The sequence below is a fragment of the Jaculus jaculus genome, chromosome 3 (genome assembly GCF_020740685.1).
Source record: "Jaculus jaculus isolate mJacJac1 chromosome 3, mJacJac1.mat.Y.cur, whole genome shotgun sequence".
In the NCBI taxonomy this organism is placed as follows: Eukaryota; Metazoa; Chordata; class Mammalia; order Rodentia; family Dipodidae; genus Jaculus; species Jaculus jaculus.
Genome location: NC_059104.1, coordinates 172,399,818 through 172,423,122, shown reverse-complemented (window position 1 = coordinate 172,423,122; position 23,305 = coordinate 172,399,818). Strand labels below are relative to the sequence as shown.

The 23,305-nt window shown below is 44.1% G+C and overlaps 1 protein-coding gene across 1 annotated transcript; it reads left to right on the top strand.

The window, feature by feature from the left end:
- The first annotated feature begins 1,659 nt into the window (after positions 1 to 1,659).
- LOC101611632 (tripartite motif-containing protein 12A) lies at positions 1,660 to 21,849 on the top strand. Its single transcript, XM_012950138.2, has 8 exons — positions 1,660 to 1,788; positions 12,035 to 12,523; positions 13,905 to 14,000; positions 14,588 to 14,818; positions 18,764 to 18,786; positions 19,527 to 19,627; positions 19,878 to 19,904; positions 20,667 to 21,849. Exons 2-8 carry the CDS (start codon positions 12,101 to 12,103, stop codon positions 21,278 to 21,280), a joined length of 1,515 nt encoding a protein of 504 aa, XP_012805592.1. The 5' UTR covers positions 1,660 to 1,788; positions 12,035 to 12,100; the 3' UTR covers positions 21,281 to 21,849.
- The last annotated feature ends 1,456 nt before the right edge of the window (positions 21,850 to 23,305 follow it).

Below are 23,305 nucleotides of genomic sequence, written 5' to 3'. Positions count from 1 at the left end.
GACTCTCAAGAATGGAGCAGTCTACAGATGAGTGGGCTTCTTCTGCGTGAGAAGGAAAATACTTAGTAGCAGAGGCCAGTAAGTTAAAAAGGAGACATAAAGGGAAGAGAAAGGAAGGGAGGAGGGTACTTAATAGGTTGATATTGTATATATGTAAGTACAATGATTGTGATGGGGAGGTAATATGATGGAGAATGGAATTTCAAAGGGGAAAGTGCTTGAGGGGGAGGTATTACCATGGGATATTTTTTATAATTATGGAAAATGTTAATAAAAGTTGTGAAAAAAAAAAAGAGTGAAGCAGTCATTTTGGGGTTACTGGCAGCGGGCTTTGTAGGCACTTTAGTTGGGGAAAGGTGAAGAAGGGAAGGAATTTCTTTGTTGAGGCAGTAAATCTCTGGTTCTTTATATTAGCCATAGGGTGAGACCAGAAGTGACAAAAGTGAGAGATAAGGGGGCAGTAACTCTAGACCTGGAGATTTGTTAGGCAGGGGAGGGATAACGACTGGTCAATATCTAGAGCGATGTAAGTTAGGGAAGTCCTAGAAGGAAGGCTACGGATGGGAATCTGGACCAGAGTGACACTAGCTAGCAGAGAAAAATAGGGCTGGCCCTTATTCAGAAAGGAGTACATATTTGGAAAAGACAACAGGGAATATTTGTTGAGTAGTTTATTAGTTTAACTGCCATAAATGTAACAACAGGATTCTGCATGGATCCCAAGATAAATTCTTAGTATCAGGACATTCTGGGTTGGGGAATCTTGATCACGTGACGGCTGCTGATTTGCAGCTTTATTTTGGCTCATTCACCCTCCAAGGGCCCCTGAGGCGACATGGAGGAGGGAGGGCAAAAGCAAGGTAGGACACAACACTGGACACCTGAGGGTGGACAGACAGGGCTAGCCAAAACTAAGTACATGTGTTAATCCAGAAAAAACACAATAGAGCTGAGGGATGGCTTAGCAGTTAAGACACTTTATGTAAAGCCAAAGGACCCAGGTCCGATTCTCCAGGACCTACTTAAGACAGATGCACAAGATGGTGCACATGTTTGGAGGTTTTTTTTTCCCCCCAGAGGCTGGAGGCTAACCAATTCTCTCTCTCAAATGAATAAATAAATAAAACTTTAAAAAGAATAAATAAATCAAGTTACAACATGACTAAATCAGAAAATTTAACACAGTTGGATAAACTAACTTTTTAAAAGTTTACTTGCACGTGTGTGTGTGTGTGTGTGTGTGTGTGTGTGTGTCTGAGGACTTGAACCCAAGAGGTTTCAGAAGCAAGCACCTTTAAAACACAGAGGTATCTTCCCAGCCAGCTGTCTGGATACAGTCCTAGCCAAGTATTTCCTAGATAAATTGAACTAGAATTAGGTAAACAGCTTAGGTCATTAACAAGCCATGGAACTGGATCAATAAATAACACCACTCCCAACTAAGAAAAACACACAGCTTCTGAAGGCGGGCTTGTCCTAGGACTTTAAAGAACCCCAAATAAAAGTTAATCACGTGGTCATAAAAATGATCTTGCCAGCAAAAGCAGAGGGATGAAGCCCCGAGCCATTCCCCTGCCCCCCAGCGCAAAGCCAGCGCGAGCGGGCGCGGGTCCGGAAGGCTCCTCCCGCCCGCCCGGGGCGCCGCGGCCGCCTCCCCGCCCAGCCGCCCCGGGGCACTTTCGTTTCTCCGCAGCTCCGCCCGCGTCGGCGCTCCAGGTCGCACTTTGCAGAAGGGCCAGAGTTTGGAACACCGAAGAAGAAAAAAAAAAGAGGACCGGATCCGCCCGGGTGAGTTGTAAGGTGCAGCGGGCTTTCCTCCCGAGCCGCCGTGACCCCCTCGCCCCCGCCCGTGTGTCCCCCGCGCTCCTTCCCAATCCACCTTCTAACCCACAGCTGCGCAAAGCCAGAGAGCTCTCCGCAAAGGGACTTTTCAGGACCTGGCTTGTCTCTGCGTTGCGTCCGTAGGGCCCCCCCGCATTAGTGCCCGTCGCTGGGGTTCGAAACCCCACGCCCCCAAGCCCCTCGTCCTTTACACGCCCTACTTGAGAGCCCCAGAGTCCCAGGCAGGATGTCTGCTCGGTTTCATTTCCCCTAGGGCCTATGTGCCAAATGGAGCTGAGGTTGAAGTCCAGCCACGGAGGCAAGAAGATCCAAGCTTCAGGGCCGCCTGGGCCGCTTGAGACCCGGTACAAAATAAGACATGCAAGAGGGCTGGAGAGATGGTTCAGCGGTTAAGGCACTTGCCTGCAAAGCCCAAGGACCCAGGTTCAACTCCCCAGCACCCACGTAAGCCATATAGCTGCACAAGGTGGCCCATGCGTCTGGAATTCATTTGCAATGGCTGGAGGCTCTGACCCGCCCTTTCTCTCTCAGAATCAGCTTCGCTCAAGCTCTCAAATAAATATATATTTTTTTAATACATGCAAGAAAAAAACGAAAAAAAGGTGAATGGGGGTGTAGTTTTGGGGTAGGGTGCTTTTTAAACATAGGCCAAGTTGGGGGAGGAGGTAGAGGAATTTTCCGGGAGTTGCAGCTTTGCTTCCGCTTTTCAAATTTTTTATTTATCTGAAGCGTGGGTGTGAAAGAGAGTGCCAAGTGTCTCAGTATTGCACTTTAGTGCCCTTCAGGCTTTAAGTGGCTGCTTGGGGAATTGAACCATAGAGACAGGCTTGACAAGCAGAACACATTTAATCTTCTGGCTATGCCTCAGCCCCTTGCTCACTTGCCTCCCTTTCTCACCTGCCCCTTCCCTTCCCTTCTTCCCTTGCCCGTCATGGGGCTTTCCTGCCCTTTTTCTCTTTGTTTCTTTTTTCCTTTCCTTTTCTTTCTTTCTTTCTCTCCCTCTCTCTCTTTCTCTCTCTCTCTCTTTTTCTTTCTTTCTTTCTTTCTTTCTTTCTTTCTTTCTTTCTTTCTTTCTTTCTCTCTTTCTCTCTTTCTCTCTTTCTCTCTTTCTCTCTTTCTCTCTCTCTCTCTCTCTCTCTCTCTCTCTCTCTCTCTCTCTTTCTTTCTTTCTTTTTTGTTTAAGTAGGGTCTCACTCTAGCTCAGGCTGACCTGGAATTCACTATGTAGTCTCAGGGTGGCCTTGAACTCACGGTGTCCTCCTACCTTTGCCTCCAAAGTTCTGGGATTAAAGGCATGTGCCACCATGCTGGGATCTTTTGTTCTTTTTAAGTATCATGTTATCCTTATGTTTCCCAGGCTGGTCTTGAACTCCTGAAGTCAGGTGATTCTCCTGGCCAATCCTCCTGAGTGGCAGGGACTACCAGTGCATCTCACTGAACCCAGCTCTCTTCTAACTTCATATACACATGGATTGATTTTAACGATATGACAAGATGTCTAAGGCGGCATGATAGCAAGATCTCGAGACCTGTGCGAGAAAGGACTTAAGAGTAGGGTTTAGCCACTCCCCTTTGTTCAGGGAGATCACAGCTTCACCCAAGCTGATTTTGGCAGCAGCAAAACATTAGCCAGTAGTTACCATGTCAAGGTTGACCCGGGGGAGTTTAGCCTCAACATCCCTGTCCTCTCTCTCCTAGTCACAAGTCTTCTCATGAGGCACTTGTCTTCTGATCTTTGCATCACACCTGTGCCCCCGACGTGTATTACAGGATTTGAGAATTGATTCACTTCTGTTCCCGTTTACTTTGCTAGTGCCTAGGCAGTAGACACTGAACAGTAGTAGGTGACATTGCTTAGCAAATGAAACTTGGTGCCATTACATACCCAGGTCAGGGAAAGAACAGTCCTTTCTCATATATAACATCAATACTTTGCACTTCATCACCCTTAGAAAAACAGTTTTTTTATTACTATTTTAATGTGTGTTCGTGTGTATGGAGACCAGAGGACAACCTTGAGTGTCACGCACAGGAGGGTTTCTGGTGGGTCTCAAGCTCACCAGTTCGGTTGGGCTGGCTGGCTATGTACCTGCAGCAATCAATCCTATCTGCATCTCCCTGGCACTGGGATCAGAGATGCACATTGCCATGCCCAGCATGTTTCCATGGGTACTGAAAATTACACTGGGTTCCTCATGCTTGTGTGGCAAACATTTTACCAACCTAGCCATCTCCCCAGCCCCAGTTAATTTTTTTTAATATTTAAAATTTTTAATTAATTAATTTATTTGAGAGAGATACAAAAATAGGCAGGGAGAGGGAGAGAGAATGGGCGTACCAGGGCCTCCAGCCACAGCAAACGAACTCCAGACTCATGCGCCTCCTTGTGCATCTGGCTTACATGGGTACTAGGGAATTGAACCAGGGTCCTTTGGCTTTGCAGGCAAGCGCCGTAACTGCTAAGCCATTTCTCCAGCTCTCCTCCCCAACAGTTATTTTTAAAAATTTTTTATTTGTTTATGGGGGGGAGGGAGGGAGAAGAGAGGGGGAGAGAATGGGCACGCTAGGGTCTCCAGCCACTGCAAATGAATTCCAGACGCAGACACCTCCTTGTCCATTTGGCTTACATGGGTACTGGGGAATCGAACCTGGGTCCTTTGGCTTTGCAGGCAAGTGCCTTAACCGCTAAACCATCTTCTCCAGCTCCCACGGTTAAATTTTAATGTCTGTTGCTTCTCCTTAGCTGCCACCCTCCTGCGAGCTTGCGGTCTCATGACCTCAGATGCAAGACGCACATGAAGGGTGCAGTCACGTGACACCTGAAACAGCCCACTGACCTCGGAGTCCTCTGCCTCCCTCGTTACCGTGGGGACTCACTCCCCCCTGCCATCTCTACATATTGCCTTCCATGCTTAAAGTGGCCGCAGCTGCTTTGCCATCCACTCTAGGCCTTCTGCGAATCTAAAAGTCCTCAGCCCAACTCGAGTACTGTGGCTCACGCCTCTAATTCCAGCACTGGGGAGGCAGAGGGAGGAGGATCTCCGGGAGTTCGAGGCCACCCTGAGACTCCATAGTGAATTCCAGGTCACACTGAGCTAGAGTGAGACCCTGCCTCAAAAACAAACGAAAGTCCACAGCCCAATGACTTTCTCTCGTACAGCGAAAGGGCTGTTTACCTTCTGTTTCTCTGTGGTGATCTTGCTTTGACCATCGTTGCCCGTTGTGTGTTCTTGGTGCACTTACCAAAAATTAGTTGACCGTGTCTTTGTATTTATTTCCGTTCCACTCATCTGTGGTCTGTCTGTCTCGGCACTGCCCTGTTGTCATTAATGCTGCTTTGTAATAGACTTTCCTTTCCCTTGCTCCTGTGGTGCCTCTCATTTTCTGTTTTCAAATTTGCTTTGGGCATTAGAAGTATTTTGTCATTTCAGATGAACTTCTGTCTTATTTTTCCTTTTCTATGAACAGTACTATTGGAATTTCAGTACAATCTGCATTGAATCTTCTATTGTTTGGGGGCTTAGGAGCATTTTATCAATATTCTAACACATCAGTATAGGCTACCTTTACTTGTGTTTGTGGAATCTGATTAGTTTCTTCTTTCTTTTCATTTGCGAGCGGAAAGAGAGAAAATGAACAGGTGCACCGGAGCCTCTTGCCATTGCAGATAAACTAGACTTACGCACTACTTTGTATGTCTGGTTTTAGTCGGTACTGAGGAATTGAGCCTGGGACAGCCCAAGCTGACGTTTGGCAAGCAAAACCCATTAACCTCTGTGCCAGGCAGTGTAGCCTCGTTCAGCCCTCTGACAGCTGATGTACGTGGAGGAAGTTTTCAGCTCAGCTTCAGCACAGATTTCTCACTGACCTCTGGTAAAAACCTTTACCAATTAGCCTCAAAATTAAGGTAGCTCTACTTATTGGCTGTACATGCCAGCAGAGAGAAGCTTATCTTCAAGATTTTCACGTTCTTTGACGTGGAAAGATCTGATGTTCCAGTGTTGGAGAGTTTTATGTGAGTTGTGATATTTGTGAGCACTTGGTGGTGTAAAAAAACCATATCGTAGCTGGGCATGGTGTCACACACTTTTAATCCCAGCAGATGGGAGGCGGAGGTAGGAGGATCGCCGTGAGTTTGATGCTGCCCTGAGACTACAGAGTGAATTCCAGATCAGTCTGAGCTGGAGTGAGACCCTACCCTGAAAAGCAAAAACAAAACAAAGGAAACAAACAAACAAAAAAAAAATCATGGCTGCCACAGTCATGAACCGGAGATCCACGCCCTGGATTCTGTTTTGCTATTTCTTTGTCTTTTCTTTTTTTAAAAAAATATGGGAGGAGGGCTGGAGAGATGGCTTAGCGGTTAAGCGCTTGCCTGTGAAGCCTAAGGACCCTGGTTCGAGGCTCGGTTCCCCAGGTCCCACGTTAGCCAGATGCACAAGGGGGCGCACGCGTCTGGAGTTCGTTTGCAGTGGCTGGAAGCCCTGGCGCGCCCATTCTCTCCCTCTCCCTCTATCTGTCTTTCTCTCTGTGTCTGTCGCTCTCAAATAAATAAATAAATAATTTAAAAAAAAAAGTGTGAGCGCCTACCTGGCCAGGTGTTTGGCATGAGTTCTGTTCCATTTCACGATCCTAATCGTCTGTTAGGTAGGACTTCAAAATAAAATCATTTATTTAAAAAAAAATATGGGAGGAGAGGGGAGAGGGAGGATAAGGTGCTCACAGACACACATTGTCAAGAAGCCCAGTGTCTTCACAGGTAATTCATACCACTGTGGTTTGTAAAAAGACTGCATTTCAGTTTTTTTAAATTTATTACAGCTTCTTTTGTGCTGTGGCCTAACAGATGTGTAAATGTTTATCGAACCCATCTAGCCTCAGGTGCCATTAGGAGGTGGAGTCTACGGGAGGACATGTGTCCTTAGGGACAGGCCTTGAAGTTTATTAGTTTAGCTGTATTCAGAGCTAACTCAGCTGATTTCCTTCTGGCTGTATGATAAGATGTGACGTCCCAGCTGGCTGCTGCATGCCTTGGCTTCCCTACCATAATGAAGCTTCCCTTTAAAACTGTAAGCCAAGTCCTAAATCAGCCCTTTCCTCCCATAAGCTGCTTTTCTCCATTTGCTTGGCTCTGCTGTTGAACTGAAGGAATCCCGGGAGGGGGACCCCACACTCTGCCCGGATATGGCGATACCCCAAATCACTCACGAGAAGCGGTCTTGATGCAAACTGCAAGAGGATTTTATTCCAAGCGCGCTGGGGCCCACAGTCGTACGCTGCACGGGGTAGAGGACTGCAGAGCCCCGAATGCAGGAACAGGACAGTTTTTATAGGGTTTCTAACAAAGCCTGTGCATTAGACCAATCATTATTTAATATCAGGAGCCCCTGCAGGGTGTTAGCCAGTCAGTTTGTGCCACCCCATAGTTTCTAAGCCAATTAGTTTATGACCTTGGTGGTCAGCATTTGCGCAGGTCCTTGGGTGGGGGTAGCAGAGTGTGGTATCAGTCTCCTATGACCTTGGAGGTCAGCCTTTGCACAATTCCTTAGGTGGGGGTAGCAGAGTGTGGTATCAGCCTCCTATGACCTTGGTGGTCTGAGGCAGGCTGCTACAGCTTATGGTGCGAGCTACTAAGGCTTACATTGTGGGCTATTAAGGCTTATAGTGTAAGGCTATTTACAGAAACCAAATAAGTGGTTCACTTCATTATTCATTTCCCATCCTTGAGGGCTATCTCATGCCCTTTTTACCTGGTTTTATATTAGGAGCAGGCTCTGATATAATGAGAAGAGGGATTCTTTACTTGCTTCCAACAGAGAGTAAAGCCTGGAGTTTGAGGTATGCAGGGGGCCCACTTAAGCTCCCCTTGGAGCGTGATAGCATTTCTGAGCTTCTGAATTCTTGGGCCTTTCAGAACCTCTCTAATACAGTGTCAATTCCATGTATTAAATTATTTACCTCTAGGATCTCTTTTTTTTTTTTTAAATTTTTTTGTTTATTATTTGAGAGAGACAGAGAGAGGAAGAGGCAGAGGGAGAGAGAGAGAATGGGCGCATCTGGGCCTCCAGCCACTGCTCATGAACTCCAGATGCATGCGCCACCTTGTGCATCTGGCTTACATGGGTACTGGGGAAGCTTCACAGGCAAGCGCTTAACCACTAAGCCATCTCTCCAGCTCTGGGATTTCTATGTACTTTTTTTTTTTTAATGGTTGTTATTGCAATGTTGAGTTTCTCATTTTTTGACAGGGCTGCCATGTCTTCCAGACCCTGGGGAAGAGCCTTCACCTCAGATAGCTGTAAGAGGTGTTTCAGTTACTTTCTAGTTGCTGTGAAAAATACCTGACCAGAAACCATTTAGTGTGGAGAGGAAGCTTCATTATGGCAGGAAGGCAGGAGCGGGAAGTTCATATCACACCTTACCAGAATTGAGAAGCAGACAGCTGAAGAAAGCTGAGGATCATTTCTTTTTGTATGTGAGGGCAGGGAACCATCATAGATCCAGGCATGAGCTGGTGATTCAGAAGCTGAAGCCTTGGGGAACAGGGCATGGGGTCACTGTGAACCCAGGGAATGGTACATGTCATGTTTCGAATGTATCCCCTAAATTCATATGTTGGTAAGTTAACTCCCAATTCAGCAGTGTAGAGAGGAGGGAGTGTAAGAGTTCATGCGATGTCCACATGTCTTCTTTCTAATCAGGGAACAACTGGTCATACTTGGTCACTGGGTGGGGCATAGGAGGGATCAGCACCCACCTGTAAGCTTTTCAAAGAAATAGCAAGGGTGGGCTGGAGAGATGGCTTAGCGGTTAAGCGCTTGCCTGTGAAGCCTAAGGACCCCGGTTTGGTTCTCCAGGAGCCACATAAGCCAGATGCACAAGGGGGTGCATGCATGCGTCTGGAGTTCGTATGCAGAGGCTGGGGGCCCTGGTGTGCCTATTCTCTCTCTCTCTCTCCCCCACCCCTTTTCTCTCTCAAATAAATAACATATTTTTTTAAAAAAAAGAAAAGACAAAGAAGTAGCAAAACAGAATCCAGGACAAACAGAAGGTTTGGGAATAGCTGAAACCTGCCAAGATTGGCTTTGTTGTTTCTCCCACAGCCTCTCCTCCTATGTGCTCTCTTGGTAATCTCACAGCATGTTGCAAACCCTCTCAGTGTCTCCAGCCGTACTGTTTCCAGTCTTACATTCACTTGAATTTCTACATTCCTAAGCGAGGCCACCTGGAAGAACTACTCTCAAGAAGTGGCTAAATTATGGCCAGATGCCCAGGAGAGATTTCTCTTTTAAGTACTACATGCTTGGATGGAGAGGTGGCTTACTGGTTAAGGTGTTTGACGGCAAAGCCAAAGGACCCTGGTTTGATTCCCCAGGACCCATGTTTAGCCAGACGCACAAGGGGCCTCATGTGTCTGGAGTTCATTTGCAGTGGCTGCAGGCCCGGGCGTGCCCATTCTCCCTCCTCTCTCCCCTCTTTCTCTGTCAAATAAATAAAATATATTTTTTTAATTTTTTATTTATTTGAGAGTGACAGACACAGAGAGAAAGACAGATAGAGGGAGAGAGAGAGAATGGGTGCGCCAGGGCTTCCAGCCTCTGCAAACGAACTCCAGACGCGTGCGCCCCCTTGTGCATCTGGCTAACGTGGGACCTGGGGAACCGAGCCTCAAACCGGGCTCCTTAGGCTTCACAGGCAAGCGCTTAACCGCTAAGCCATCTCTCCAGCCCAAATAAAATATTTTAAGTGCCACGTGCTAACCATTGCGCCACTAGAGCTCCAAGATTTCTAACTCTCAAGAGCCCTTTCCTGTCTCCCTATCAAGTTTCTTCCTCTTTTTCATTGACAGCTTTCTGCCATTTCAGAATTATTTATGATGCTATATCTTTCACAAATGGGCTATTCTTACATGCATTTTCTTTTTCTTTTTATGGAAGAAAGATTTATTGAAGCTTACAAATCCAGGCAAAGTTCCATAACAGCAGAAGAAGCTGGCCTGCCTTCACAGGTCCAAGCAGAGAGATCCATACTACACACATTTCAGGAACTCACTTTGCATATCTTTTAAAGAATATTTTTGTTCATTTTTATTTATTTATTTGAGAGTGGCAGAGAGAGAGAGAAAGGCACAGAGAGAAAGAATGGGTGGGTCAGGGCCTCCAGCCACTGCAGACGAACTTCAGATGCATGCACCCCCTTGTGTGTCTGGCTAATGTGGATCCTGGGGAGCCTCGAACCAGGGTCCTTAGACGTCACAGGCAAGCACTTAACTGCTAAGCCATCTCTCCAGCCCCACCTTGTATATCTTTAGATTGGAATTTCAAATTCCCCACCACACCTTAGGGCTGGCCCACCCAATGACACCTCCTCTAGCCAGGTGACTGCAGATGCAAACTACAAACTAATAAAACACTGACTATGAATGTGGTAGTTTGCATTTTCTTATACTTAAGAGATCTGTCTTCTTTTTCATCCAGTAATTCCTTTGTATTATTTAAGATTCAGTTGAATCCTTATGGTTTCAAGTTGAAATTGTTGGAAAGCTGTTGTAATTTGAGCACTTTGGTTCACGGCTGGTGGTGCCGTTTAGAAAGGCAGTGGACCATTAAGGAGTGAAGCCTTGCTGGAGGAGGTGGGTCACTTGGGGGCAGACCTTGAAGTTTTGTAGTTAGGCCTCACTTCCTGTTCATCCTAGACTTCCTGATTGCGTGCACAATATGACCAACTCTACTTCATGCCGCCGCTGCCGTGCCTTCACCATGATGGTTTCTACGTAACCTGTGGAAACTATAATCCAGAATAAGACCAGGCATGGTGGAGCACACCTTTCATCCCAGCACTTGGGAGGCAGAGGTAGGAGGATCACTGTGAATTTGAGGCCACCCTGTGACTACAGAGTGAATTCCAGGTCAGCCTGGACCTGAGTGAAACCCTACCTTGAACCCCTCCCCCCACAAAAAAAAGAAAACAAAAAAAACCCCCCAAAACCAGGATAAACACATTCTTTTCTTGAGCTAACGCCTGACAGGTGTTTAGTCATATTAGGGAGTAATTTAATGAGAATTCTGTAGCACAATCTCCAACTTCATAGCAGTTTTTTTCTGGTAGTTTGCTGTCTATGTTTGTTTTTTGCTGTTCTGGGTATCAAACCTGGGGCCTTGTACATGGTCCTGTGTGGTCTATTCCGATTTATTTCCCCAGCCCTCTTTCTGATTATGTAATTGACAATGACTTTCTAGTTGAATGTTTATACTCATTTGACTTGCTGGTACACAATCCAGTATCAGGAGTAATTTTTAAATGGCAACAGCTAAAATTTAGAGACAGTTAAGACTTCAAGGACTTTGTTTCTCAGGGTTACAGCACACATAATCCATGGCTACATCTGTGTCATCTCTCTCCTCAGAGTGCACTGGTGCAGATCTTCACACTCCTGTGAATGGTGCTGATAAAATTGTAGGTCATGATAGAATCCCACTGGCAAACGCAAGAATGCTCAGAACTAGTGGTTAGACACACTTCTATATCCCCATTGTCTTGGCTATTTACTTTGTCTCTTCAGCAGCCTCTACTTGGCTTTGATTATTCTGTGGAAGAGTGCAAAACCTGAAACAAGAAAAGTGGTTTAAATTTATCTCACATAACCACTGTTAGCCACATAACACCCTGTAACGGGAAGAATTAACATATCATGTTCATGCACATATGCATTTTAATTTGTTATGCACTGATGAAAGAAATCATTGCAAATATGCAGCAAAAAGTGGTGTTGTTTATACTCTAGCTCTTTCTGACATAATACATGTAAATAAGTATGCTAATAAGCTGGGAGAGCATGCTCAAATGCCCTGGGGCATAAATCGTCTAGAGCTTTTAAGACTGAAGATGCATGTTTTGGCCTGGGAAAGCAAAGGCAAGGGTAAGTGGCAGATTACAGTAGGAGCTTGCTCAGAAAGACGCTTGTTTCTCTATCAGTTCAGTAAATGTAAGGGAAAGAACCATTATGTATCTGAAATTCCTCATAGAATGTGGACTAGCAGTAATGTACTTGAAGTTAGTATGAGAAACCGTTTTTACCATGTCACCAAACGTCTATGTTTATCTGCCTCTTTTGGTTTTGAGTATTTTGGTCTTGGCCCATCCTTGATTTCTTAATAGTTAGTATTTATCCTTTCCTATCTCATCTTTGCAGTCTTGCAGGAGTCTGTGCAGGTGGAAAATCAGAAATAGGACAAGCAGAAGCAGAGGAAGGGCGACCATGACTTCAGAAATCCTGGCCTGTGTAAAAGAGGAGGTGACCTGTCCCATTTGCCTGGATCTCTTCATAGAACCCCTGAGCATAGGCTGTGGTCACAGCTTCTGCAAAGCCTGCATCACTTTGATGTATGAGTCCAAGAAAAACAAAGCTGGTCAGGGCACGTGCCCCGTGTGTCAGGCCAGTTACCAGTTAGAGAATCTGCAGCCTAATCGGCACCTAACCAACATAGTGGAGAGGCTCAAGGGGGTTCAGCTGAACCCAAAGCAGGAGAAGCAGAAGGAGTATCGCTGCGCGCACCATGGAGAGAAGCTGCAGCTCTTCTGTACGACAGACAGGCTGGTCATCTGCTGGCTTTGCGAGCGCTCTCAGGAACACCGTGGTCACAAGACATTGCTCCTGGAGGAAGTGGCCCAGGAGTACAAGGTAAAATACCAAATTTGAGAGAAAAAAAAAAAAAAGAGCAAATTATAGTACTTGATAGGAAATCTACCCTTTTTGTTTAATGAGCTTGCCATCATCGAACATCCTTGGCTGTCTTCAGAGACCTACAAGAACATGTTGGTGTTTGTGCACTCCACTTCATTGTACGAGAACATGCATGCAACACAAACCCTTGGTTCGGAGCAAATATTTTTGTATCTTTCCCTATGTGGCTTGAGATTTGGGGGTCCAAGAAAAGCTCTTGTTACACATTGGTATAAAAAGAAATGAGATAGATTTCAGTAAGAAGTAAGTTCTTTCCTTGATGAAGGATTAGATTCCCCTGTTAGTGCAAGAAATAGAGTTTATTTAAGTGGGTACAGTGGCATGTGCTTATAATTCCAGCATTGTGAGGCATAGGATGAGAATTCTAGGGCATCCTGGGATATATAAATTTAAGACCTTGTCCAAAATAACAGTTATAAGAAGGAGGAGGAGGAGGTGTCTGTGAGGAAATGGTGACTGTGACTTGAGAAAAGAAAGGTATTTACTACCCCAGGATTTCTTCTGACTCATAGATTCAAATTGCCATTCTCAGTTTCTATAAACCGTGTTTTCTTTTGAGGTGAGTTTGATTTCCATATTGTTATGTTTTTAAAATATTTTACTTACTTAATTAAGAGAGAGAGAGAGAATGGGTGCACCAGGGCCTCCAGCCACTGCAATCGAGCTCCAGACACATGTGCCCCTTGTGCATCTGGCTAACGTGGGTCCTGGGGAATCAAATTGGGGTCTTTAGGCTTCGCAGGCAAACGCCTTAACTGATAAGCCATTTCCCCAGCCCCATATTGTTACTTTTAAAATACTTATGTCTGTTTTATTCATAACACCTGAAACTAAAAACCACCCAAGTGACCATCAATAGTGGCATTAAATAAACGGTACATACAATTGAAGAAGAATGTGCACATATACCAGACAGCGTTGTGGATTCGTTTCACAGATGTGACATACAACCTAAGAATTCAGACCCAAAGGATTTGGTATGAAGTATATTTATATATGAGTTTAGAAAAACTAACAGTACTTACACTCCTCTTGCTGGAATCAAAGTCACAGTGTTCTATTTGGTGGGACTGTTAGCTAAAAATTATCAATGGGGCTGTAGGTATATGAATAGAATTAGTTGAGCTATGTACTTAACATTTATGTACTTGATGTATGTAAATCCTACCATCTTTTTTCTTTTTTTAAGTAACATACCTAGGCTTTCTGTCTTTCAGAAGTGTGTGTTTGTGTCTCAAAAGGATGTTTTTACCTTTGGTTTAGAAATAGTCCTAGGAAAACTATAACATGACTAACTGACCCCGTTCCTTTTTTGTAGGAGAAGCTCCAGGAAATTCTGCAGAAACTGAGGGCAGAGGAGAAAGAATTTGAGAACCGGAAAGATGTCATTCAAAAAGAGAGAACCTACTGGAAGGCAAGGGGAAACACATAACTCAGGGAAATAGCCAGACCTTTGGGCGAGATGTAGAGGCACTCCCTCAGGTTGATTCCCTGGTAATTGACAAGGACAAGATTATTTATCAGTATACTTCCTCTCTCCCCTCTGGAGTGGAGTTGGGGACCCCATCTCAGTAAGGAGCTGTTCACCTAGAGCCTCTGGTTTGAACAGCTAATGAGTCTTGGGTCTGCTTCTGTGGGGTTTTATGAAACCAGGACTACTGTGGGGAAGAAAATTGGAAGTGGGTCATAGCTGTGTCCTCAGGGCTCCACTTCTGGGGGAGGCTTAAGAGTGGAGGGAGAGATGGTGCAGGCAGGACAAAGGTTCCTGGTCAGCTGGTGAGGGCTGAGTTGCACGGAGCTCTCCGCCTTAGCCCAGGAGGGCCTCAGGACTGCTATCTCAAGGTCATCCTTTTGTTAACCAAAGACAAAAGGAAACTGCCCTCAGCATTGCTTCCTGTGTTCTGTCTCCCTTTCCTGGGAGAATTCCTCAAGCTGTTTTTTCTGTTTCCTAACCCCATCTGATCAGGGCTGGACTAAGTATCTCTTTTCTTATCTCCGAAGAATCAAATAAAGGGAGAACAACAAAATGTTAAGGCGGTATTTACACAACTGGCACAAGGCTTGAACTCTGAGGAGAAGAATGAGCTACAGAAGTTGCAGCAAGAGGAAAAGTATATTTTGGATAGTCTGCAAGAGTCTGAAAATGAACTGGCCAAGCAGAAGCAGTTGGTGAGAGACCTCGTCTCAGAGCTGGAGAAGCGGTTGCAGGGGTCCTCCATGGACATGCTACAGGTGGGACTTTGAAGGATGTCCCAGCATCTGAGAGGCTGGGAAGATGGAAGCTCTTTCCCTGCCTTCTGTATGCTCTGCTGTTTCTGGTGCGGGTAGTAAAGTTCTTTGGGTCCCATAGTACGTCATTGGTGAATCAACTGAAGGGATTATGCAGATCCAGAGGAAAATCTATTTTTTTATTAATTTTTTTTAAATTTATTTATTTGAGAGCGACAGACACAGAGAGAAAGACAGATAGAGGGAGAGAGAGAGAATGGGCGCGCCAGGGCTTCCAGCCTCTGCAAACGAACTCCAGACGCGTGCGCCCCCTTGTGCATCTGGCTAACGTGGGACCTGGGGAACCGAGCCTTGAACCGGGGTCCTTAGGCTTCACAGGCAAGCGCTTAACCGCTAAGCCATCTCTCCAGCCCGAAAATCTATTTTTATTAAGTGACCAAGTTTGAAGCTTGGAGAGAAGATCTGTTGGGTTCACTGGCATTTCGTGGCCCCTGTTCTCTGTAGGCGCTGAGCATGTTCAAGGTCCTTTTCCTCACTGGGGTTGGTAACTGGTACCTGGTAACAAGCAACTCACTTCAGGTTACAAGGAATGTTTGTTTTCTCCCAGATGATCAGTTGAGACTTTCCCCCTCTTCCTTTATTTCTTGAAAAAAAAAAATTTTAATAACTAGCACTACATTTTTCTTTAAAAACAACTGGTATTACCAGGCGTAGTAGCACACGCCTTTAATCCCAGTACTCTGGAGGTAGAGGTAGGAGGGTTGCGGTGAGTTCGAGGCCAACCTGAGATTACATAGTGAATTCCAGGTCAGCCTGGGCTAGAGTGAGACCCTTCCTCGAAAAAAACAAAAACAAACAAACAAACAAAAAACTACTATTATTTTTTCTCTTCAAATACTCAGTGAAATTTACCACTGAAGTCAACTTGGTCTGGTGGTTCTTGTTGCTGTTGTTGATTTTTGTTTTTTAGAGAGGGATACACTTTATCTTTGTATCACATTTATTTAGGTAATTTATACTTATTGAGCCATTTCCTGGTGCTATATGTCTCTGTGGGAATTGTTTCTTTCATGGAAAATGTCAAATTTGGGCTGGAGAGATGGCTTAGTGGTTAAGCGCTTGCCTGTGAAGCCTAAGGACCCCGGTTCGAGGCTCGGTTCCCCAGGTCCCATGTTAGCCAGATGCACAAGGGGGCGCACGCATCTGGAGTTCGTTTGCAGAGGCTGGAAGCCCTGGCGCGCCCATTCTCTCTCTTTCCCTCTACCTGTCTTTCTCTCTGTGTCTGTCACTCTCAGATAAATAAATAAATAAATGAACAAAAAAATATTAAAAAAAAAAAAGAAAATGTCAAATTTGTAGGCCTAGTTCTAGGAGTTCTTCAGAGTCCTTTCAATGCCTATGTTTTGTGTTAATTTTAATTGAAAAAATGTATATACCTATTACATTATTTTGAAATATTTATATATTATAAAGTGGCTAAATTGAGCTATATTATATTATTATATAATTATAATTATATAATAATATATAATTATTAATATATTATATATATATTATATAATATATTACATTATATTATATTACCTTACGGAGTGTGTGGGGGTGTTTGTGTGCCGAGAACACTTAAACTTTATTTTCTTTGCAATATTAATAATGAAAAATAATGCTCTTAACTCTTGTGCATTACTGAAATGTATTTGGTGCTTAACATTGAAGTTAGTACGCAATACTGCAATTTTATATCTTTTGACCAATATATCTGCCCAATGTTCTCTCTTCCCTACCCCCTGATTACTACCATTTATATATTGTCTCTCTTTCTGGGCAATTGATTAGCTTATGTATAGTTCACAGATTGAAGTGATGGCACACATCATTTATGGTTCGGTACCACAAACAACAATATTTCCTTCTTAAAGGCTGTCTCGGGTTCCAATATGTAGATGTCCATCTGCTGTGTCAGCCTTACGCATTCATTATTGGTAATTCATATTGGTGAGGGCTTAGGTTGGCTCCATAGGTTGACTGGATAAGCTTCAAAAGACATGAACATAAAAAAACTACAATTTTTTTTATTATTATTATTTGAGAGAGAGAAAGTGGGGGAGAGAAAGTGGGTGCTTCAGGGCTTCTAGCTACTGCAAACATACTCCAAATGTTTGCTTCACCTTGTGCATCTGTATTACGTGGGTGCTGGGGAATCGAACCAAAGGCCTTTGGCTATATAAGCAGCTAAGCCCTATCTCCAGCCCCAAAAGACTACAAAGTTGAGCTTCAGAATTCAGTTGTGATTGAAAGTTCATCTCCTTGAATTCTTTTTACCATTTAATCTAGTTTGTTGGTCCATGCTATAAACAATATATCCAAGCATGGTAGCACATACCCATAACCTGAGCCCTTGGGAGACAGAAGCAGGAGGATCACCAAAAGCTCATGGCTAGCCTGGTCTTTCTAAGTGAGTTCTAGGCCAGCCACTGTTACATAGTAAGAGCCTGTCTCAATATTAAACAAAGCCGACATGGTGGCTGGCGCACGCCTTTAATCCCAGTACATAGGAGGCAGAGGTAGGAGGATCACCATGAGTTCAAGGCCACCCTGAGACTCCATAGTGAATTCCAGGTCAGCCTAGGCTAGACACCCTACCTGGGGGGAAATTTACACACACACATACACATACATACATACACACACAAACAAACAAATAAACATGGACTTCCTCTGCCTGTGTTTATATAGCACCAGCTTCTGGCCTAGTTTTTTTTTTTTTTTTTTTGGTTTTTCGAGGTAGGGTCTCACTGTAGCCCAGACTGACCTGGGATTCACTATGGAGTCTCAGGGTGTCCTCGAACTCATGGTGATCCTCCTACCTCTGCCTCTCATGAGTTCGAGGCCACCCTGAGACAATTTAGCGAGTTCCAGGTCAGCCTGGGCTAGAGTGAAACCCCACCTCAAAAAACAAAAACAGAAAACAGACAAACAAACAAAAAGGATATAGATTAAACTGGCCTGATACAGACAAGTTCAAAGTAAATATTAACAGTTTGAAGACAATGGCTAGGTGATACTGGTAACATAATACTGGGCATATAAGAAGACAACTGGACATGCTGGTGTACTTCTATAACACCAGCATTTAGGAGTTTTAAACAGGAAGATCGGGGCTGGAGAGATGGCCTAGCAGTTAAGCACTTGCCTGTGAAGCCTAAGGACCCCGGTTCGAGGCTCGATTCCCCAGGACCCATGTTAGCCAGATGCACAAGGGGACGCACGCGTCTGTAGTTCATTTGCAGTGGCTGGAAGCCCTGGCGCGCCCATTCATTTTCTCTCTCTCTCTCTCTCTCTCTCTGCCTCTTTCTCTGTCTGTAGCTCTCAAATAAATAAATAAAATAAAATAAAAATTAAACAGGAAGATCATAAGGTCAAGACCAGGCTGACAGTAAGTCCCTGCAAGAGAGTTTAGGGTACAAGCAAGTAATCTTCTGGTTGGTTGGTATTAAATGTCAGACAACCTAAGATTCTGGTCCTTGTGGCTTCTTTCTTATTAAATGTATTAAAATGTATTTAAATGGTTAAAGTAAATTTGGAAATCAACTTCACATACATGTGAGTTGAGTATAAAGGAGTGGATACTATCTATATTAGCTAAACAGAAGCACTTGTGTGCTCAACAAAAATAGTATGAACTCATTGAGGACTATTACTTATTCCCAGTTCTTCAGAGCTTTGTAATACCTGGCAGATAATACTCAGTTTATTTACATACCTGCCAAAAGAAGCATGCATTATATTTAAGTCACCTTATGGAGAGTGACGCATACCCTGCTTTCGACTCGACTCTTGTCTTTCAAACTGGTATCACCTCTGTTGTCAGCATATCAGGAGCTGGTGATTACAGTTTTGTAAGTGAGCAAAGAATGTTACTAACTCATGTTTTTCCCTTGTCCCTAGGATGTGAATGACATCATAGAAAGGTACGTTGGGAACACCTGGGATGGCCCTTCTATGTGGTTAAAATTATTTGTATTCAACTTGACTTTGTCGCAGGTCATAAATTTACATGTAGTGGTATCTTGAATTTCTTCTGAAAAAGCAGGTTTTGAGACTTGAAGGTGTTCACTCAATTCTATAATCCCAGCACTTGAGAGATAGAGATATGAGGATCATTTTGAGTTTAAAGCCAGCCTGGGCTACAGAGTGAGTTTCAGGAGTTTCAGGTTGGCATGGAGTAGAATGGTATCCTGCCTCCAAAAGTTTTCTTTTTTTTTTTTTGAGGTAGGGTCTTACTCTAGCCCAGGCTGACCTGGAATTCATTATGGAGTGTCAGGGTAGCCTCAAACTCACGGTAATCCTCCTACCACTACCTCCCAAGTGCTGGGATTAAAGGCGTGAGCCACCACACCCAGCCAAAAGTTTTCTTTAAAAAGTTATTTCATTATTTTTTATGAGTTCTGGGAAGCAGTAAAAGTTAGTGTGTTTTAGAAGGGAAATACTCTGCTTCTGGGAGTTGGAAGACCTTCCCAACATCACAGTGTACGTGGGAAGTGGATGGGGGGGCTCATGGGCGTGTTTCTCATGTCCCCAGAGTTAGCAGTCTGCTCTCTCCCTTGTCAGACTCCTTGGGCAGAATCTGAGTGCAGCTATAGTTTGGATTGAAAGGTGTTAAAGGTCACAAAGACTGAGGAATAGGGGTACACTTACTTTTCATCACTAGGAGTGAGACCTTGACTCCGACGACACCAAAAACTTTCCCGAAAGGACAAAGACGAGAATTCCAAGGTTTTGATCTGCAAGTAGCGCTGAAAGCATTTCGAGGTGAGGACGACTAGGTGTAGCGGGGTTCCCGTGGTGACAGGGGCTAAATGGAGTGGGGGTGTGAACAGAGGGGAAAAGATACATGCAGACATGCGATCATATTGAAGGAGACGTACGTATTCATCCCATTCACAAGTTTACTGCCATATCAGAGTTAGTTCCCTCGCCTTCCCCTAATCTGGCCAAAAAATAGGTTTTGGTGTACCGATTCTTTGCTTCCATTTAATAATGCAAATTTTTGTTATTTCAGAGCTAACAGAGGCTCGATGCTACAGGGGTAAGTAGAAATCATGGCGTCATAAGCCTCCCTCTCTCAGCATCTTTTGGAATATATTTCTAGTTGGCCACATGTTTCAAGATTGCCATGTTTTAAGATGTTAGTCAACATGTTGATACACACCTTTGATCCCAGCACTGATATGGCTGAGGTAGGAGGATTACCATGAGTTTAAGGTCAGCCTGGATGGCAGAGTATCTTCCAAGTCAGCCTGGGCTAGAGTGAGGCCTGACTCTTAAAACAACAGCAACAAAATTTGTCACATTGTAAAATGCAGGTATGTGGTATGTTTGCATTCCACCTGTCCTTAATGACTTCTGAACAAAATTCCTCCCTGTTCCTTCTCATTCTCTTAATATTCTGCTTAGACTATCATCATTCTTACCATTGCTTGGGAAGAAAACAAATCACCTGACCAGAAGCAGCCTATGGAACATGAAGGGTTATTCTCAGCTCCCATTTTCGAGGGAAGTTTTCTCATGGTCAGGAAAGCCTGGCAGGGACAGACAGCCTGACATCTCACCTCCACAGCAGCAATAAGGAAACAGTGAGTGGCGTGCTGGCTGGATTACAACAGCTCCAAGGCCTGGCTCCAGCAACAACCTCCTCCAGCCAGGACCCCTCTCCCAAAGACCCCAACTTCATCTCAAGCACATGATGAGGCTGTAGGGTTGTTTTACATTCAGATCCTCACAGGCTGTATCCTGTCCTTCACAGTACCCTACTGCTCGCTCGCCATCTAACTTTTTTTTTCTCCTGCAGTTAAGGTGACACTGGATCCAAGTACGAATCCACATACCATCATTATTGATGACCAAAGAAGAATAAAATACAACCCACAGAGACAAAATGATACACTTCTTTCCAGGGGTGTTCTGGGCTCACCAGCTATCACATCAGGGAAGCATTACTGGGAGATAGATGTGTCTATGAAAAGTGACTGGCTCCTGGGAGTGAGTGGTAGAAGATGCTCCCAACCGACGTTTTCTCAACATACACAACGCACAACTGCAATCAGTATGGATTTTAAGGCGCCTGTATATAAGTCCGCACCGAGCCTATTTCGTGCTTCTGTAAATCATCCAGACTATTGGGACTCACCTGAGTACTGGGTCATAGGGATGAAGAGTGGCCACACATACAATGCTTTTCAGGGGTTCTCCCCTTTCTCCGGTAATTTCTCCATGACCTTCTTTGTGTCTGTCTCTCCCCATCGAATTGGAGTGTTCCTGGACTATGGTGCTTCCATGGTCTCCTTTTACAACATTACAAACAATGGAGCACTTATGTGTAGATTCCGTGATTGCCGCTTTCCCCCTGAGGTTTTTCCGTATTTTAATCCTATGAATTGCTCACAGCCAATGACGGTGTGCTGACTGACAGAACCCTTGAACGCCTCCATTTCTGTGCAGCGCCTCGTTGGAGTTCATTGGCATCAGTGTAAACTTTCGGCTCTCTCTAGTCTTTCCTTTTGAGGGTTCTTCACTGGTAAGACGTGTGCATTTCCTTCTATCTTATCCTTTCCCATCTCTTATTTATTTAGGAGAGAATAGTGATCCGTCATTTCCTAAACACCCAATGTAAAATGATTCATGACTGATTCTTCATTAAGTAAAGTAGTACTTCTGCACAATTCTTTTTTTTTTTTTCTTTTTCTTTTTCTTTGCGGTGGTAGGAACAATCACAGGGCATACTAAGGAAGTGCTTTACTACTTATCACCTCACCTCTGCTACATCTGTACAACCTCATTCTCTTTACCCCTGAAAACAATTGTTTTTCAACAAGCTTTATATTCTTTTTGTAAAACTATATGTATGAATGAGCCGGGCGTAGTGGCACACACCTTGAGTCCCAGCACTCGGGAGGCAGAGGTAGGAGGATTGCTGAGAGTTTGAGGCCACCCTGAGGATATCTAGTGAATTCCAAGTCAGCCTGGGCTGGGGAGAGACCCTATGTTGAAAAATAAAATAAAAAATAATAAAAACTATATAAGAGTTACTAAATTAGAGCCAGGTATGGTGGGTCATGCCTTTAATCCTAGCACTTGGGAGGCAGAGGTAAGAAGATCGCCCGTGAGTTCGAGGCCACCCTGAGACTACATAGTGAATTCCAGGTCAGCCTGAGCCAGAGTGAGACCCTACCTCAGGTGGAGGGGAAGATTCACTGAATTAGGAATAAACCCTTAATGATAATGCTTGTTTCTTTCTCGTCAAGAATTTAAGGGGTGGGGATCACAAATAGTACATGAGTAGAGGCTTCTGCATCCAGAGTGTCTAGGTTCCAGTCATGTCTCTCCATATAATCCCTGTGATCTCAAATGATAAAATTTTGGCATATGCACTGCACTTAATACTTTAAGTCAGCATAAGAAAGTTAAGACATTAAGTATAAAGCAACCAATGCGGGCTGGAGAGATGTCTTAGTGGTTAAGTGCTTGCCTGTGAAGCCTAAGGATCCTGGTTCAAGGCTCGATTTCCCAGGACCATTAGCCAGATGCACAAAGGGGCGCACCTGTCTGGAGTTTGCAGTGGCTGGAAGCCCTGGCACGCCCACTCTCCTCTCTCTCTGCCTCTTTCTGTCTGTTGCTCTCAAATAAATAAATAAAAATGAACAACAATAAAAATAAAGCAACCAATGAAGTGTCTCAACATATTTTCTGTTAGTTACTGAGAAATCTTAGCTGTAATGGTATGCCACGATTGACTGAGAAAACGAGAGAGCTAAGGTTGACTTTACGGAAGTCTTATGTTTAGTTTCCAGATAGCTGCTGTCAAGACTACTCCAGTTTTGCCATTATATATCGACATGTACATATATAGAGATCTACATGTACATAAATATATGTATGTATGCATTTTTTCATATTTTTGGGTATAGTTTGTGTATTCCCACTACTGGTCCTTATTAAGAAACTAAAGTCTGTAATATTCACTGTACAATTGATAAGATAAGCTTCTCTTGTGGTGTAAAATTTAACAGAATATTTTTAGGAACTTGTATTGTTTCTGACATATAAATGGTAATTCAGTATGGTATCTGTTAACTTTTGTATCCTCACTGACAAATAAGTGATTATGATGGTAAATAAATATTGTTAAGGAAATGATTGATCCTGGCACTCAGGAGACAGGTAGGAATATCCTGGGACTATAGAGTTTCAGTTCATCCTGAGCTAGAGTGAGACCCTACCTTGCAAAAAAAAAAAAAGAAAAAGAAAAAAAAGTTGTATATGGTTGGTGGATCATGCTTATAACTCTAGCCCTTGGCATGCTCAGGCAAGAGGATTCCTGTGAGTGTGAGATCAGCATCAGCTATAGGGCAAGACCTGGTCTCAAAGAAACAAAGAAAGGGGGCCTGGAAAATGGCTTAGTGGTTAAGGCACTTGCCTGCAAAGCCAAAG

Coding starts and splice junctions, on each gene's coding strand:
- LOC101611632 (XM_012950138.2), top strand. CDS start 12,101: ATGACTTCAGAAATCCTGGCCTGTGTAAAAGAGGAGGTGACCTGTCCC. Junction 12,524..13,904: donor AAGTGGCCCAGGAGTACAAG/GTAAAATACCAA, acceptor CCTTTTTTGTAG/GAGAAGCTCCAGGAAATTCT. Junction 14,001..14,587: donor AAGAGAGAACCTACTGGAAG/GCAAGGGGAAAC, acceptor TTATCTCCGAAG/AATCAAATAAAGGGAGAACA.